The sequence below is a fragment of the Anser cygnoides genome, chromosome 25, assembly GCF_040182565.1.
Source record: "Anser cygnoides isolate HZ-2024a breed goose chromosome 25, Taihu_goose_T2T_genome, whole genome shotgun sequence".
NCBI lineage: Eukaryota > Metazoa > Chordata > Aves > Anseriformes > Anatidae > Anser > Anser cygnoides.
Window position 1 is genome coordinate 2,599,020 of NC_089897.1, and position 17,289 is coordinate 2,616,308.

General features: G+C 43.0%; 1 protein-coding gene across 2 annotated transcripts in view; it reads left to right on the top strand.

Moving 5' to 3' along the window:
* Nucleotides 1-17,289, top strand: part of LZTR1 (leucine zipper like post translational regulator 1) — a 38,256-nt gene that overhangs the window by 3,976 nt on the left and 16,991 nt on the right. The window contains exons 7-10 of one of the 2 annotated variants that reach the window (XM_066983204.1): nt 1,116-1,173; nt 1,773-1,912; nt 2,907-3,108; nt 13,297-13,449. In XM_066983204.1, coding sequence (XP_066839305.1) covers nt 1,116-1,173; nt 1,773-1,912; nt 2,907-3,108; nt 13,297-13,449 — 553 coding nt within the window. The remainder of the gene's footprint in view (nt 1-1,115; nt 1,174-1,772; nt 1,913-2,906; nt 3,109-13,296; nt 13,450-17,289) is intronic. The other variant, XM_066983205.1, reaches the window with a different exon arrangement.

Sequence of the window (17,289 nt, forward strand, 5' to 3'; positions counted from 1 at the left end):
AACTGAGAAAACTATGTGAGCTTTTTCTTTGAAAATACGTGATACCCTTGGTGGGATATTGCGCTGAAATATCAAGATTATTTAGATTGAAGGCAGATGAGATGTTAGATGAGAAAGGACTGAAAAGGAGTGGTACTGAGAAGTTAGGGAGAGCCTGGTGCTTTGTTCCAGATTCCAGCTCTTCACATGTGCTCTCAGTCCATCAGGGAAGAGTCAGTTCTGAACATGTGATTTTTTAAAATTTTTTTTTGTCTTGGTGAAGTTGGGAAGTTTTTTATGTTGATGCACGATATCTGCATCGTGAGAACACATAGATTGGCACACACTAGGAGATGCCTCAAGTTGCCGGGTGCCTCTTCTGAGGAGAATCTGTAAAAAAGCTTCTCAGTCTCCACCAGAACCGACATTAATGTGAAGAAGCAGCTGGGATCTTTCCTTTGTTTCTGGAGGAAGAATTGGAGAAAGATGCATGACTGTGGAATTGTTCTGTTCCAATTTAGGAAGCTCCCCATGGGCCCTGGGTAGCTGGAAGGAGAGACTGGGTGAGAGGAGCTATCTAATTTACCAAGATCGTGCTAAAAATGTCTTTTTGTGGAACATGAGCCTCCAGGCAACTCTGAACAAAAGAAGCATTTGTAGTCGTCTGCAAATTACTTGTACTGGAAAAATCATAGTCAGATGTGTAGTAGCCTCTGATGTGTCACGTTACTCACTTCATCCTCTTTTATGTGTTTGGAGTAGGATTCAGCCACGTAAATAGTTACTGTGGTCAGTATCAGGAGTTAGCAGGAATGAGTGAAAGAAAGCACGATAATAAGGGGTATTTCTGTAAAAATCCCGAAGATTAAATTCTAATCCTTAAGCTCCAAGCAGAGTTGTTGTGTTAACTGTTGTGTATATGTAACCAGAAAGATGCTAAAGCAGGCTCTGGTGGTGGTATAAAATATAGAGTTAGAAATTTAGGTTTGTATTATTTTTTTTCTGCTAGCAGGAGATTCTTCCTGTTCAGGAGAAGGAATGCTGATAAAATATAATCTTTGTCTTTTCAAGTCTATGAGCTAAAAATAACAAAACATAAAGTGTTTCCAGTCAGACTTTTTTGTGTTATAACACAGGTTAAATGACATGTGGACAATTGGCCTACAGGATAGAGAGCTAACATGTTGGGAAGAGGTAAGAAGCTTTAATTTGAAATAACGCAAATAACTTTTCTATTTTGGTTTTCACATACAATTACTTTAAATTTCCTATGCCAGATAGCATTGCTCTCTCTTCAGAATGTATTTGTCACATAGCTTAACAGCAGTTCAAGTTTGATTTTGTTTGTGTATCTGGAAAACACCAACAATCTATGAACGTATGATTTCTGCTTGTGAGTCTGTGAGCTGGACCTCGACTGCCCGGGGCGGCTTTGCTATGTCCCCTGTAAAAAAAGACTGTGTTTCCCGCTTTAACCACTGCCATCAACAGGAATCTTTGCTGAGTGCCTGTCAAGATCAGAGAGAATCCCCATCCTCGCAGTGACAGAGGCTTTAGAAATACGGCCTCCCATCTTTTTTTATCCGTGGTAAAATTAGTCTGTGCAGACCTGTAAGCACAGCATTAATTGATTACCTATTGCCAAATTTATGGGGACTTGATTGCCTGCAAACGTTGCTACCATGTACCCTTATGTGCGGATGCACTGCGCCTTCCTACAAGCGTACTCCACATGTGTAGCTTTGCTCTACAAAATGTTTTGTTTGTTTATTTTGTACTTCATTATCTTTCAGATTGAACAAAGCGGTGAGATCCCTCCTTCATGCTGTAATTTTCCTGTGGCTGTTTGCAAAGACAAGATGTTTGTTTTCTCTGGCCAGAGTGGAGCAAAGATTACCAATAATCTCTTCCAGTTTGAATTCAAGGAAAAAATGTAAGTTTTTTTGCAGTTAAGCTGCACAAAATCCACATAATCCTTGACTACTTAAGTTGAGGAATGCATGTACTTGAAGCTATTGAGGAAGAATACTACATCTTATGACTAGCAAGGATAGATTAAATAAAATATGGTCTGTTTTAATGAGGCTTTGTATTTTGCCATGTGCTTTGGCTAGGGCTTTTTCAGCAAATGAACAGAAAGTTTGGTAGATGTGCTTTAAGAAAGAAGGATGTATCTCAGTTTATTCTGAATCAAATGCCAAGTATTTTCTTCCTAAAAGTTGTTATGAATACTTGATTAAAAACAGACAGAGGTCCTGTAAAATACCAGTTCGCACTAGAATCATTAGGAAATGTGAAAGCACAGTATCTTTTAACATCTTGAGTATTCAGTTTGAGACATTTAGTGCGACTTGCTGGGAGTGCTGACTGTTGCTCTGAAAGTGTGACCCCTCTGGTGAGAGACAAATGCCGTAAGGTGGGCATGCAGATCTTAGGGTCTGTTCTGGGAACCTGCTCTGTCTGGTTACCAGTGGAACTGGCTGATGTGGAACCACAAGTGAAACAACAGCCAACTGCCTCAGATCCTTGGCTGAAATAGTGCTATCATCGTGAATAAGCAAGGCCTTGCCGAAACGTGCTACATAATCAGAATGCTGCCGTTTACTTGGAAGGGTTAGCTGTTAAAATGTGTGACAGTAGATCACTAATTCTTCCCAAGTTGTGGTCTTTGAGCTGCTGGGGTTTACATAAACATGTCTAGGTTAAGGAGACGCGTTGCCTTTATGACATTCTCAGCTGTTTAGCAACATGGAGCTGATGCAGGTCTCTGAGAAGTTTAAGGGGGTTGCAGTTGCCTGTGATTGTGTGGGTTCAGTAACAACTCTAATGGGCTTCTCTTCTTAATTTGTATAATCTGAGTGAGAGCGAGAAGCTGACTTTGAAGAGAAATGTGAAAGATGCACTCTGTTTCATGTTTGGTGTTTCAGCTGGACACGAATTCCTACTGAGCACTTGCTGCGGGGCTCCCCTCCTCCTCCGCAGCGGCGGTACGGCCACACAATGGTGGCGTTTGACCGGCATCTCTACGTGTTTGGTGGTGCTGCAGACAACACGCTGCCCAACGAGCTTCACTGCTATGACGTGGACTCTCAGACCTGGGAGGTTGTCCAACCCAGCCCGGACAGTGAGGTAAAACGTTCGGCTTTTGGTTTTGCTGACAGGTTACGGACATGTTTTTGACAAGGACAGAGGCTTTTAGTTAAATAATAGTAGTTCCTTCCCACTAATGGTTAAGCAGCTGAAGGATTATGGATAGCAGCCTGTGAAAGTTAGTCAGATTTACTATTAGTCTGCAGTCATGTTAAAAACTTCGCTTACTGCTGTTTAAAGAAATACCGTAAAAGACTTGTAATTCAAGTTGTGAGTCAGTCTGACAAAGATTAAGAGTAATCTCACCCTGTGGACGGGTAGTGATTATGCGATAAAATGTCGCTCTTTTTTCATAGCACACTGATAAATGCTCGTCTCTGAGATAACCTGGCACTGCAGAGCTGAAGTGCTGAGTGCGTGATATTAGCAAATGGGGTGGCCTCTAATCATCTCTTTCCCAGCATGCAAAAGAAAAATAGTTTTTTTGAAGCCTCTACTAATACACGTATTTCCTGGAGTTGGAATGGCTATGTTGACTGTATTTGGTCATTTTAATAGAATTTGCTTTAAGCCAATTGGCTTTAAGCCAATTTAAAATATTTCAGCTGATTTAGCAGTAGGTTTAGGGTATTTGTGTTAGCTGATGGGTGGTGAAGAAATGCCTAGATGCTTGTGTGCTCTCTAGAGAACTGTGGAGATTAAGGTTATACCGTAAAGGGATGAATATTACATGGATTAGGATCAAATGCAGATTTACTAATTTTGCCAGAATTGGTATGACAGAGGTACTTACATCTTTGACTGCTGCACTGTATTTTAGTTGTTTACAAAGATACATAATTCAGCATTTCATGAATAGGAAAATCCCATTTACACACCGCTTGTAAATTAACAATGGATGTGGGCCTGATTTTGAAAAATTATTTGACAATAAAGTATTTCAAGGTAGCCTATCTTATGCTTTATGAAGCTCATTTATTTTAACGTGAAATCAATAAAAAGGCATCCCCATTTTTAAAAGATGTGACCACCTTTGGGAAGGTAGATAACATTCTGTACCTACCACCTTTATTATTTGTCATACAAGGCTTCCTCAAATATCGGTTCCTCACAGTACCATGCTTATCACTTTCAGGAGCAGAACTGCTGGCAGTGTTGTAAAACAGCACTATTACCTGATTTAGGCCCTACTAAAATGAATATGGCACTCCATATTTCAAAACTCTATTCATGGGCTGTCTCTAATCCCAGGCAGGTGTCTGTGCTGGTTTTGTGTGTTACCTTTTGAAGGTTCTTCTGCAGCTACGGTGTCCAGAGACTAATTTCACAGAAATAGGAAGTGACAATGAAGCACTGTTGAAACGTGATTGTAAATTTTCTAAAAAGACTGATTAACTGCAAGATCTGAGAGACTTTTGACATTTTAAATAAGTTCTAAATAATTTTATGTATTCCGGAATGATAAGTACATCATTTCTTGGAATTATTTTCCTGAAGTTTATATAGGCTTTTGGTAAAGACTTTTGACGGTGGCAGTAAATCTCTCATACCATACTACTCCCAGGACACTCTTTGAACTTGAAATTTCCTTTGTCATCCATATTTGTGAACAGAACGAATCCCATTACGTTGAAAAAGATCCCATTAAATAGAAGACAATGAGTGCAATGTTATCCCAACACTTAATTTCTGCTTCTATGTGAAATGCTGGTGACCTCTGTTAGTGTCCAGTAGCATAATCTGTCTTGGCCTTTGAAACAGTTGATTTTTTTTTTGGTGGATGGATTGGATGGCACTGGGGACGGTGTTGGGGCCCATCCTCTTTAATATCTTCGTGGGTGACTTGGATGAGGGAATTCAGTGCACCCTCAGTAGGTTTGCAGGTGACACCAAGCTAGGAGAAGTGTCGATCTGCGGGAGGGTGGGAAGGCCCTGCAGTAACCCTACGTAGGACCCTAAAAAACATGTACGGTGCCAGTGCTCCCAACCGTAAAGGCTCCCCAAGGGAGTTGAGGTGTACCCGAAGGCTTCCGTTGGGAGCACTTTTTGATGGGAGAAACTGGCGCCGTATGTGTTTTTTAGGGTCCTAATTAGGGTTAACCTTAGTTTTACATGTAGGGTTTTTTTTGGAAAGAGATAAGGTGCAGACCTCGACGGGATCTGTCAATGGGCAGAGGCCAGTGGGATGAAATTTAACGTGGCTAATTGTCGGGTCGTGCACTTTGGCCACAACAACCCCATGCAGCGCTACAGTCTTGTGGCAGGGTGGCTGGAAAGCTGTGCAGAGGAAAATGATCTGGGGGTGCTGGTCGATGCTCAGCTCAACACAATCCGGCAGGGTGCCCAGGTGGCCAAGAAGGCCAACGGCATCCTCGTTTGTGTCAGGAATAGTCGGCCAGCAGGGCCAGGGAGGTGGTGGTCCCCTTGTGTTCTGCTCTGGTGAGGCCGCACCTCGAGTGCTGGGTTCAGCTTTGGGCCCCTCACTACAAGAAGGACATCGAGGCCCTGCAGCGTGTCCAGAGAAGGGCTCCGAGGCTGGTGAAGGGCCTGGGACACAAGTCCTGTGAGGAGCAGCTGAGGGAACTGGGGGGGTTTGGGCTGGAGAAGAGGAGGCTCAGGGCAGAGCTCACTGCTCTCTGCAACTACCTGAAAGGAAGGTGTGGGGAGCTGGGGGTCGGCCTCTTCTCACACATAACCAGGGATAGGACCAGAGGGAATGGCCTCAAGTTGTGCCAGGGGAGGTTCAGGTGGGAAATGAGGAGACATTTCTGCTCAGAAAGAGTGGTCAGGCGTTGGGACGGGTTGCCCAGGGAGGTGCGGGAGTCACCGTCCCTGGGGGTGCTCAAGGAAAGGTTGGACGTGGTGCTTGGGGACACGGTTCAGTGGGTGACAGCGGTGGTAGGGGGATGGTTGGACCAGATGATCTTGGAGGTCTTCTCCAACCTTAATGATTCTGTGGTTCTATGTATTTTTTCTGTAAGATGTTACATGGTCTTAGAAGTGCTGCATTACAACTTTGCTTAATAGTGCCACAGCTAGAGCAAGTATGTAAGCAGGTTAACTTTCATTTGAAAAATTGAATTTCACCTCTTCTGTAGATTGATGTGATGCATTTCCATTATTCTTTCTTCTTTTGGACTTTTAGCACTGTGTGGGTAAAGTCTCCAGAGTTCAAAATAAGAGGGAATGGCATTGATTTATCTATTAATTCAGTAGTGATTTTTAAAGTGCTTTGCAAAAGATCTTACTCTTGTTCATCATGAGTATCAGACACTGCTGCCTTTCTGTCTTCTTTCTTCTCTGAACTAAGATGCAGAGCCAGCCCTGAGAAGCTTTTCAGACTGATCCTGGTAGTGATCTGGACTTTTCAGACCTAAGCCAGTAATAGAAACGAACTGTTGGCTGTCAGGTGGAAATGGCATTTGTCCCTGCTACCCTGGTAAGGGCAACGTGGAAGGTGACATGTAAAATAAGACGGGAATCTGGAGGCTTTTGCTCTTGCGAAGGCAGCACAATTTTGCTATTAACAGGGCTAGTTCCATGAAGGACGTTGAAGCAGTTCTTGAGGACAGGCAGCTATCACGTATCAGGTGCTGTAGGTGCACTGAGACAGTCTTGCATTTTCTGCATTTTCTCTAAACGGGTAGAGCAAAGACTGGAAGTGAGTCTGGCAGTGGACCTGTTTTAGTTCTCTGCTCAGGTCTCTCAGAATTGTTGACAGTGCTTTGCTGTGGCATGGAGGATTGGAAAATGACTTAAAAAACAGAAGAGAGGGTCCTAAATTGAAAAGAGATCAGCAGTTCAAAAATAAACCAGGAACTCCTCTGTTACGCTGTTAGGAAATCATAGTGATTGGCAAGACATGCTTTCTGAGCTGCACAGTTGCAATCCATATTTCCTCAGGCCTTTTCTTGGTACTGTAATATATGTACATATGTATTTTACCGAGCATGCAGAGCTATTCTTCATCTTTTCTCTGTTAGATGATTTTCACAGTTGGTGGTTCTTCTTTTCTAAGGCAGCTGGAGGAATATCAGGTCTGTGTCCTTTCTTGTCTGTATAACATTGCTCAAGCTTCTTGAGGTGCTGGATTTCCTTTATATAGGGCTATCAGAGAATTTAAAAATAATTTAAATAGATTTTCCTATTTCTTTGTTGCGCTTGATTTTTTCTACTGAACCCAAAATATCCTTCCCTTTCTAGCGAAGCTTGGAAGAGCACAAAAAATCGGCAGGCAGCAGGAGGGAAGATGCCCCATCTATCACAGTGGCCTCCCAGCAGACAGATGCACACGCACGCAGCAGCCACGGTTCGTCCTAGAGCAGAGGAGCATATTGCAGGCAACGGCAGGGAGCTTGAGGTCTGGCAGGGAAGCACATCGGCACTGACCCCCTTTGCGTGTGCAGTCACACAGAATCAAAAATGGTGTTTGGAAACAGCCACCTGCATCGTAGAGGACAAGGTCCTGTTGTAGGAACAGGAAGAAAATTCTGCTTCCTCACAAAGTGTTAGGAAGGTGAGGTTAAAATGCGTATGGGTTGCTCCCCTCGTACCAGGCTAATTGCCATTGACTCCCCAGTGACTGCAGGTACTAGCAAGCAGCCTGCCTTTCCTAAAGTTAAAAGAGAAATTTCTTAATGCTTGGCTTGTGGAACATTTTAGTTTCACAATTAGGCGTTTCAAAGCCAAGAGCAACATACAGTTCTGACTTTCAAAGCTCTATTATTTGATTTACTTTTCTTTTTAATAAACAAAAAAGGAGGTTAATGTGTTGGTAACCTTCTCTGGCTTACTTTGAGGCACAGTTCTGGAGTTCTTCAGATGGATTACTGTGATATGGTTTGTGGGCAGCTAAGAAGGATTAAAAGTACTTACTCATCCTGCCGTGGATGAGTCTGCCACAGTCTCCCTGTGCAGAGATCAGTTACACCCGCTGAGGTATCTTCAGGCAAAAGAAACATTATTATGTGAACAAAAGTCTGAATTCCTGCAATGAGGCCCCTGACAAGATCTCATTGCTTTCAGATGTGGTGAGCGTAGTTGCCAGGGTATCATATTCTGCTATTAGAGATAAAATTTGGCATTTCACAGTCTCAAGAGAAGACCGATACTTCGTATGATAGTAAATAAAATGCAGTGTTCGGGGCTGCATCATTTTTAGAAAATATTTTTTTAAAAATCAGAATTGTCATACCAGTGACCTTTTCAAGTTTGTGCTCAGTAAACTAGAGAGACATCTAGAAAAAGATGTGATTTATTTTAAAAAATGGTTATTAGACTATAGTTAAGATGGTTATGCACCTTGGTTTCTTTTTGTCAAGTCTGCATTCATATCCTTTCTGAGTGATGTTTATGACGTGCTCTTACACAATTATCCCAGAGAAAGAAAAATTCAGGCTTATGTGGATGCTAGGCAGAAGGCATATATTTCTGTAGCTCACTTACCAGGAAGAAACCAGAACAATGCAGTATTAACATGACTCACGTTAAACGGATATAAGGCTGGATAAGTGAAAGATTTTAACTAAGGTTTTGGATGAGGAGTGGTTACTCTGCATGTGATTCTGCTTAGGTCCCTTAGAGCCCCCTTCTTGTTGTCGCACTATTGAAAACTTTTGTCAATGACCTTGAAAGAAAACAGGAAATCACAGCTTCCCCCTGGTATTTTCTAATTGTCTGGAGTTTTAATGATTAAAATAAGAGGCCACCCAGTGATTTGGATTTCTTGTTAAGGTAGGCACAGACAAACGACATATTTCAGTATGTCTGTAAAGAAACATATCTAAGAACAGGATATGTGGTCTATGCTTAACTGTTTCCTGTAACAGTATCCTAGGAAACAATGACTTAAAAACTTTAGTCATAGTGGGTAGCTGAGACAAGCTCCCTGTAATGTAAAATGGCTGGAAGTGCTAATGATATTCTTGGCTCTACCAGCTGACATAGCGTAGCATCATTTAGTAACATAAATACATTACTCTTGTGTTCCTTAGATAAATCTTCCAGTATAATATCTTACCATCTTGTGTTTACAGATCAAGGCGGTTGTTCAGAGAAGAAATCTGAAAATGATTAAAATCTGGGAAACATAGTAAAACAGCTGTGAAGCATAGTCTTTATAGGGAAAGTTTAGGAAATTAATTCTTCACTGGCCTACTTGGGAAACTAGAGGTTTTTTAATCTATTGGTAAAATATAAAGCAAGATCCAGTGGCTTCAAGTTGAAACTGGAAATATTCAGTCTAAGAAAAAGAGAAGGAAATAAAAGTTTACAGGTACAGTGAAGAATGAGAGTAATGATTCGTTGGAACATTTTATCAGAGTTCTTTGGTACATTCTTCACTACTTCTAAAACAGGCTGTGATATTTTCTAAAGAGAAAGTTTTCCTAGAAGAAAGGCTTCAGTGCTGCTTCAAGGAAGTCTTGTAGGTTGTTTTATACAGGAAGTCAAATTGAGATCCCAGAAGTACAATTACAGTAATTTGATCTTTGAATACACATCAGGGTTCCAAAAAGAAGCAAGTGTTCGGTCACTTGATCTTTGTAATCTGCTGCTGGATTGCAGTATGCGGGCCTTTGAGACATGTTCATTGGATTCGGCAACACTTGCTCTTTAAACTGTGCCTAATCCTCTCTGATGATTTATACATTAAGACTACTTTTTCAATTTTGCAACATATGTATAGAAATTATTTTAAAAGAAAATGAGTTTAGTATTAGTAGAGTAATCTTCAAGTAAATTACAGATTGGCTCGTATTCCAACCTTTGCAGTGATAGCGGTATGTGTTTGAATGTTATTGTTAAAGAACTAAGCTCTCAGTTTCCATGCTGTATTCTCTAGTGAATATCAAGTGGAAAAAATCTCATTTTCAGCTGAGTGGAATATCAGATCATGTGCACTGTCCCGTCCCCTATTACTTACCACAACCACAACTACAAAATCTCTGGAAGAGCTGATATCACACCAAGCTTACTCATATTTATGACTTTGTATCTAGTGCTTTATCCTGTGTTTCAGTTTCTTCATCATGGTCTTCAACTTTTAGGTTGCAGACAAAATATTTTCAACTTACTAACAGAATTGCAGTGTTGAAGATTTCATGAGAAGTTTTTAGAAAGCTGCTGCTGGAAATCTTTAAGAACTGGTTAAATGAACGTCTCTCAGGAATGAAATATGTATTGTTGACCCTGGTTGGGACAGAGGAATGGAAATAACCTTTAATGAGGCCCTTTCTAGGTATCCGTGATAGAGTTTTAATTCCTTATCTTCTTGTATGGTACAATCAGGAAAATAAGAGGGGAAAGGAAAAGCTAAATTTCCATCTTAGACATAAATTAAATTTCCATCATAACAGGAGCTTAGCTAGAGTTTCATACCTGGAGTATGTTAAAGAACGGGAGGGAATCTTAAAATCACAAAAGCAGGTTGGTTGGAAGGGACCTCTGGAGTTCTCGAGTCTAACCTCCTGTTCCCAGCAGGTTCGCTTAGGGCAGGTTGCCCGGGACCTTGCCCAGTGGAGTTCTGTGTGTTTCTAAGACCAGCGATCTTCCTGCTGTAGGAACAGCCTCTTCCTGCTCCTGTTGCAGTGTTTGTCCTCCATCATGGTAATAGGTGTCTTCCCTTCATACCAAGTCAGAATTTCCCATGCTGTAACTTATGTCCGTTGCCTGCTGTCTTTCCACTGGGCACCTCGCAGAGGAGTGTCTCCTCTGCACTCCTCCTGTCAGTACTTTCAGACAGTAAGGTATTTCCTTCAAATTTTCTTCTCTTTACAGAACAAGCCTTCACGCATCATGTGCTTCAGCCCCATCATCTCGTTAGCCTTGCACTAGACTTGTTCCAGTAGGTCAGTGCCTTTCTTGTACTGGAGAGCCCAAAATTGGGCAGAGTACTTCAGATGACATCTCATAACTGCTGAACACAGGAGGGAAGATGACTTTCCTCAGCCTGCTGGCTAAATGTCTGCTGATACAGCTGAGGATGCTGTTGGCCTCCCTGCAGGAGAACACTGCTCACTCCTGTTAAGCTTGTTCTCTACCAGGACTGCCAGGTTTTTCCTGCAAAGTTGCTTTCCAGCCAGACAGTCCCCAGGCTGTATCATTGCAATGAATTATTCTGTCCCAGGGACGGGACTTTGCATTTGCCTTAGTTGAACTTCATGAGACAACCATCAGCCCGTTTTTCCACCCTAGATAAGTCCTCCTGAAAAGCAGCCTCGAGCATTTCAACCACTGCAGACAATTTGATGTCGGCTACAGATGTGCTGAGAATGTGGTGCCCTCCTCTAACCTGTCAAGCCAGTCAGCATTTTGCAGAAGACAATCAGAGTAATTAGGAAAGAGTTATTTGGTAAATCCTTGCTGACCGTTCCCAGTCATCTCCTTCATGTGGTGGAAGTAGCTTCCAGGAGGGTTTGCCCCATCACCTTCTCGGGACTGAAGCTGGGGTTGACCGGCCTGTGGTTAGCTGCCTGATCCTGCTTAAAGGTGAAAGCAGCCTTTACCCAAGCTGTGTTCCTAGGTTAACTTCTTGCAAGAGTTTTAAAAGCAATAGGTACTTCGTGGATTGTAAACAGCACTTTGTTTACTGTCTAGTGCCGTAAGCCATCGTTGTCTAGAACAGATGAGTCCATTGCCTTATTCTTAGAAAGGAATAACTTCTGTTCCTTAGAAAGGAATGACTTTCTAAGGAAGGGCACAACAAAGCAATTCAGCAGTTCCATTCTACTTCCTTGCACATTTGCAGAGCTCTGACCTATTGAAATTCACTATGAAATGGTTCTGTTCCAGTTTTGCCTGGAAAGTTTATAGATTTTCTGCACTCAGCATGTGAAAATATTTTTAGTCCCTAAATCCCCTTGAACTTAATAAACATCCAAAGCTCTGTCTGCCCATCTGTTTGAGCATTTTATGCTGCTGCCTAGTATGATAGTGCAGAAGCATCTCTTGAGTGTAATCAGCTACTAGTAATGACTTCCTATTTGGACTTGGAGCTTATGGTTTTCTTCCAGTTTCAGAGGAAAAAAAAGATTTTAATATATTTATTTTTTTATCTTTATGTTGGTTCACCAGATTTGCTTGTTGATGGCTTTAGGTCTTTTTATTTCATTTTGGCTTAGAGTTGTTAGTGGTACTGGATACTCATCGATGACCCTAGGCTGCGAAAGAGGTCTGGGCTTTGGAGTTCAGCGCAACGATCAGCTTGTTTAATATGTGCTCTTTCGCATATGGGGGCGAGGACAGAAGTTACACAATTAGAAATGCGTCCTATAAATACAGGATGGCGTTTGAGAAGCTGAGAGTATGAGGAAGAAGAGCCTTGAAATGTGGCTCCAGTGGATTTGATTTTAGCTATTTCCTAGTATTGCCCATAGTGTTGAAATTTCGCTCTGAAAAAGGATGGAAAACGTTAGAAATGCTTTCAGAAATGAATAGGCGATGCAAGATAAACACTGGAAGCAGCACAGATACTCCCAGGCTGCAATAACAGTATATATAGCTAATGTACTCTTCACGGCCAAGAGAAGGGATCTTACCACGACAAAGTTTGGAAGAGCTTCATAGAAACTTTTGTAACTGACCCAGATTTCTTGACAGAAGTACCGAGGAGCTGCGTTTGGACCACGAGTAGGGCCGGCTGAGCGCTTGGCCGCAAGGAGCAGCCAACGCGTGGCGTAACAGGCAAGCTTGGCTGTTACTAGCTGTAGAAAGTTTTACTTTGTCCTCTTCCAAACACGTTAGCTAGCTTTGACTTGAGGTCCAGGTTGTCTCTTTGTGGTGCTTCGTCTGCGCCGTTTTTTGATCAAGCCAAATTTGGGAAATCTGTCTCCGACTATGGGAATATCTGAGATACTGCCTCTCTGCCATCTTTGTTCATGATCTGAATTCTTCCTGCTTGCAATAAACAAAATCCTTAGCTTCTCACGGAGAGCCAGTGGAGGAAGAGGGCAGACAAAAAGGAATTAATGCTTAAGGTTTTAATTGCTGTGTACATCTGTTGTTGCAAAAAGCGTAAGCAAACTACATGGCTAATCTGTTGAATTGTTCAGTCACAGTGGTAGGCTGCAAACAAGACTCTGATGCTTCTCTGGGCCGATTCTGAATGTTCTGGATATATGGGCGTGATCTTTTGGAGCTTCACCTGCAGGGGGACTCCTGCTCGGTGTCCAGTCTCTCATGCCTCCCATCTGTACTTTTACACGTTACCGTTTTTAATCTCATAACCAGGTTTCCCATGCAGAAGTGGCTGAGAGAGTATCTGCCCCAGAAGAAGCTCCTTCCTTGCCCTCAGAAGAACGTGGTTTAAAAAAGTCTCGGGATGTATTTGGTTTAGATTTCGGCATAACAACAGTTAAGCAGCCACCCACAGCAGACTCAGAGGTAAATAAAGAAACATGCAGAAGTGGGAAAAAAAAAAAAGGGCAAATTAAATTCTATTCTAGGAGAGAGAAATAAATTTCGGTCTTATATATACTTTCTCTCCTCCACTCCTTTTTTTTTTTTTTCTCCTTGAATTTATCTGGAGACTTTTCACCTTAAGCTGTAATCTAAGAACCACTTAAGCTTCAATTCTGCACATGAGTTCTAAATTGCTTATAGAAAACTGTTATAGACCCCTGAGTGAAAAGTATTCATTTGATTTAATTCTACTTTTACATTGATTCAACTTGATTCGTTAAGGACTTTAAGTAAAGCTGAATGTATTCCTGGTGAGGTTAAAATTGAAACCAATGAGTTTATGTAGAGGTTTGCACAGGTTTAATTAAGTTCATTTTAAAGTATGTGGAATCAGCACCAGAGTTGATGCTCAGGGCTCTAATCTCAACTATTTGAATGATTGCTAGGCTCTAGCACAGAGAGAAGCAGAACTAATGCACCGCTTTGTAAGTCAAATCAGAACCCCGAGGAGTGCCACAGGACAAGCTCTCAATTTGCGCTGTCTAGACTGGGTATTGAAATGAGTTCTGAGTGCAAGAAATGCCCCAAAAAAAAAGTTCTGAAATACTTGCATTTTGAAAATGATGGTTTAAATCATGGCAGCAGCATGGAGAGGTATACTGGAAGGGAAGAAAGGGTGACTGATGAGATCTGCTCTTGAAAGCAAAGATTCCAGCTTGAAAGGAACCTCAGATTGCAAATCCCATTAACCTTAAATAGGGAAAACACTTCGACGGATGAAGCAGGGCAGTGTGTCGTGGGGAGTGGTGCCAGCCCGGATCTTGAGAGCTGTCAGGATTGAATCTGAAATTCTTTCTGTCAGGCACTGCTAATAAAGTAAGGAGATCACGCTGATTGAGAGATAAGTATGGGACCTAGGGGTGACAAATACATTCAGACTGGCAACGCACCTGCGGTTTTAGCAGTCTGGTGTGTGCTCTGAGCAAGAGGGACGATAGCCGCCTGGATTCAGGTGTGAACCAAGTTCCACCAGCAACTCCCTTACTGAAACTCCCTTAAGAAACCCGTACTGAAATCACAGTTACTACAAATAAAAACTGTGGTTTGCATAAATTATCTAGCCTGCCAGACTTAAGTTGTATTTTTAGAGTGCCGGTTTCAGGTAGCAGCTGTTGTTATACCAGGAGGGCTTTACCAGTGGGTGTACTGGTGTACCTTTGTCATTAAACATACCTTACCCAGGCCTAGCTGTAAGGTTTTGTGCCTCTTTTATCATCATAATCCTGAGTGCACTTCTCAACGTTGTTATCTGGAATATTTACGCAAAGCTACCTCAAGGAAGGGTTGTCATAATCAGATGAAAAGTGAAGGCATGGGAGACCGTGAGGAAGCATCTGGTGGACAACACAACTGGGAAAGTTCTGGCTCTGTCCTTGTGAAAGCAGCCCATCTCGGCTGCCTTTACACAAACGTGGCTTTGGAAATAGGAGGAATTAGAAGGCCATGCAGTTGCAGACCTCGTTGGACGTGGTGAGGTAGCTCGTGCGACCAGAACGGTGGGCTGGGAAGGTGAGGAGAGAGGGTTGTGCTCCATGCGAGGGAGCGCCTGGAGCTTTGCCTTGGAACGGGTGATGAGCCAGGTGGGAGCTGATGGGCAAGGCTCAAAGGGTAGACCAGCGTGGATGACACTGGGAAGTTCTTGAGCTTTTTTCCCAACACCAAAATGAGAATAACCAACACATACTTATGTCACAAGCATTTGGGGACAGTTGACTCATAAAAGAAGATTAAGATGAATGTGTTGCGCTGCAAAACAAAAGCTTAACTTCTTATTTTCTTTACACTGACTTAGTTCCTCTGAAAGCAGCCATTCCTAACCATAACTTTGGCTTATGTTGTTGTGAGCAAGGAGTTGCTAACCATATATTTGAGTGATAGTTGTGTTGTCTGAGGCAGTTCGGATGCACCACACCTTTATTTGCACAGATGTGTGGTCGGATATGTGGACCATCAGGAGCATCCCTAGCAAAGCAGTAAGAGCAGTCAGCGAACGTGACCCCAGCAAAAAGCTGAAAGAGCTGGAGATGCCTAGTGAGGGAGAGATGCGAGGTGAAGCACGTATTTTGAAATGCATGAACAGTTGCTGCAGAAAGCAGAGGAAAGCTCTTTTCTGTGTTTCTAGTGAGACGGACAAGAGTTGGTGACATTGATGCTTAAATCACAGCAAAGAAGATGCAGCACAAGTACTAGCTTTAACAGGAAGAAACACAATACACCTTTTTCTGCCTGCCCAGTTACTTGTAGCAGAGTGATTGCGTGTTGAAAGTCGGCGATTCTGTACTCTCATTCAGGCTCAGACAAGGGATTGTGGTCCGGTAGCTGCAACCCTGTCATGCTCAATGCTGGCCTTCACAGTCTTAGACAGGTTTCCTCCATTAGACACTCTGATTCTCGTCCCACCTTTGCATGAAATGACCTTCTTGGTTTTTTTGTTGTTTTTTTTTTACCAAATCAGATTTGACTGTGTGCATTAGTACAAGGGATGAGACTTCTTTCAGTACTGAGGAAAACCCAAGTATAAAAATACCTGCATAAAAGAAGCTCAGATTGAGTAGGTTACGCACTACCTGAATTACAGCCGGGCTCTCAGCCCCAGGGAGGACACCTTGCGTGGTTTCTCCTGTGCACGGTCTGTGAAACACAGTCTGGGGACAGTGAGCAGAGCGATGGCTGGTATCTCTGCTGTTTAAAATAAGGCTACACAACTCCAGGACCCCAGTATCGAACGTGGCACGTTGCTTTTGTGGCTCTGTTTCAGATTTTGTAAATTCTCTCATCTTCTTTTCTCCACAGAGTCCCATGCTGGGAGGCTTTCTGGCCATCCCAGCTAGCAAAACAGTTATTATTTCATACCTGTTCCATTTAAGCCGTACTTGGCTTGAACACACTCAGCAGCTGATTCTGTCAGCTTGGGAGGTCTCCCAGTAAAAGATTGAAGATAGGGCAGGATGTTTTGGCATCTGGCACTGGACTGGGGAGCATGCAGCCCAGCGTGCCTCTCTCCAGCTGTTCACTCTCCTGAGCTCTTTGAACCTTTCTGCTTTTATTCGTTTTGTTCTGAATATTTTCTCCTCGCTACTTTTCCATTCCTGGAATGGAAGGAAGGATGTTGGGTTAGCGCCCTGCGTGCAGGAGGACGTGAGCACCCAGCCCTGAGACTGCAGAGCCCGAGGAGGATTCTTCTTCGTGGCCCCTGTTTTCCAGCACTGCCTGAGCCCTCCTCTCACCTCTGAGGTTGGGCAGGTGATGTTTTCTGTCATCCTGGATGACTGGGAACGCCAGGTCTATAGTGTAGGAGCTGCTTTCCTGATAGGTGAGACTAGGATGCAGTCACCTGGGCTGTGCCACGCACATCATCTGAGCTCCGTCAGCAATTCCTGGGCGAGGTACGTTCACGTTTTAGAAAACCGGGCTTTTTAGATCTGAGAATTCCCCGTGACGGGACGTCCAGCATAACCCCGGTTAAGTTGTTCCAAACTGTTGATGACACGCACTGAAATGTAGGAAGGTGACTACCTGCCGCATCCGATTTTCTGTGGCCAGAGCCTCGGTCCTGGGGGTGCGTGGCCGTGGCATCGGGCGCTCAGCAAGGCTGCAGCCACAGCGCGAAGTTCTGGGCTGGCTCGAATTCTGCTCGTCCGATTCAGCAAAGCAAATATCCCGAGCCCCTCGGCTGCAGAATGTTTTGATGAACTGTGTATGGCCTTCCTTTTTCTGGGTTATCCTACAATATGGACATTTCTCTTAGTATTCGGTTTAAGA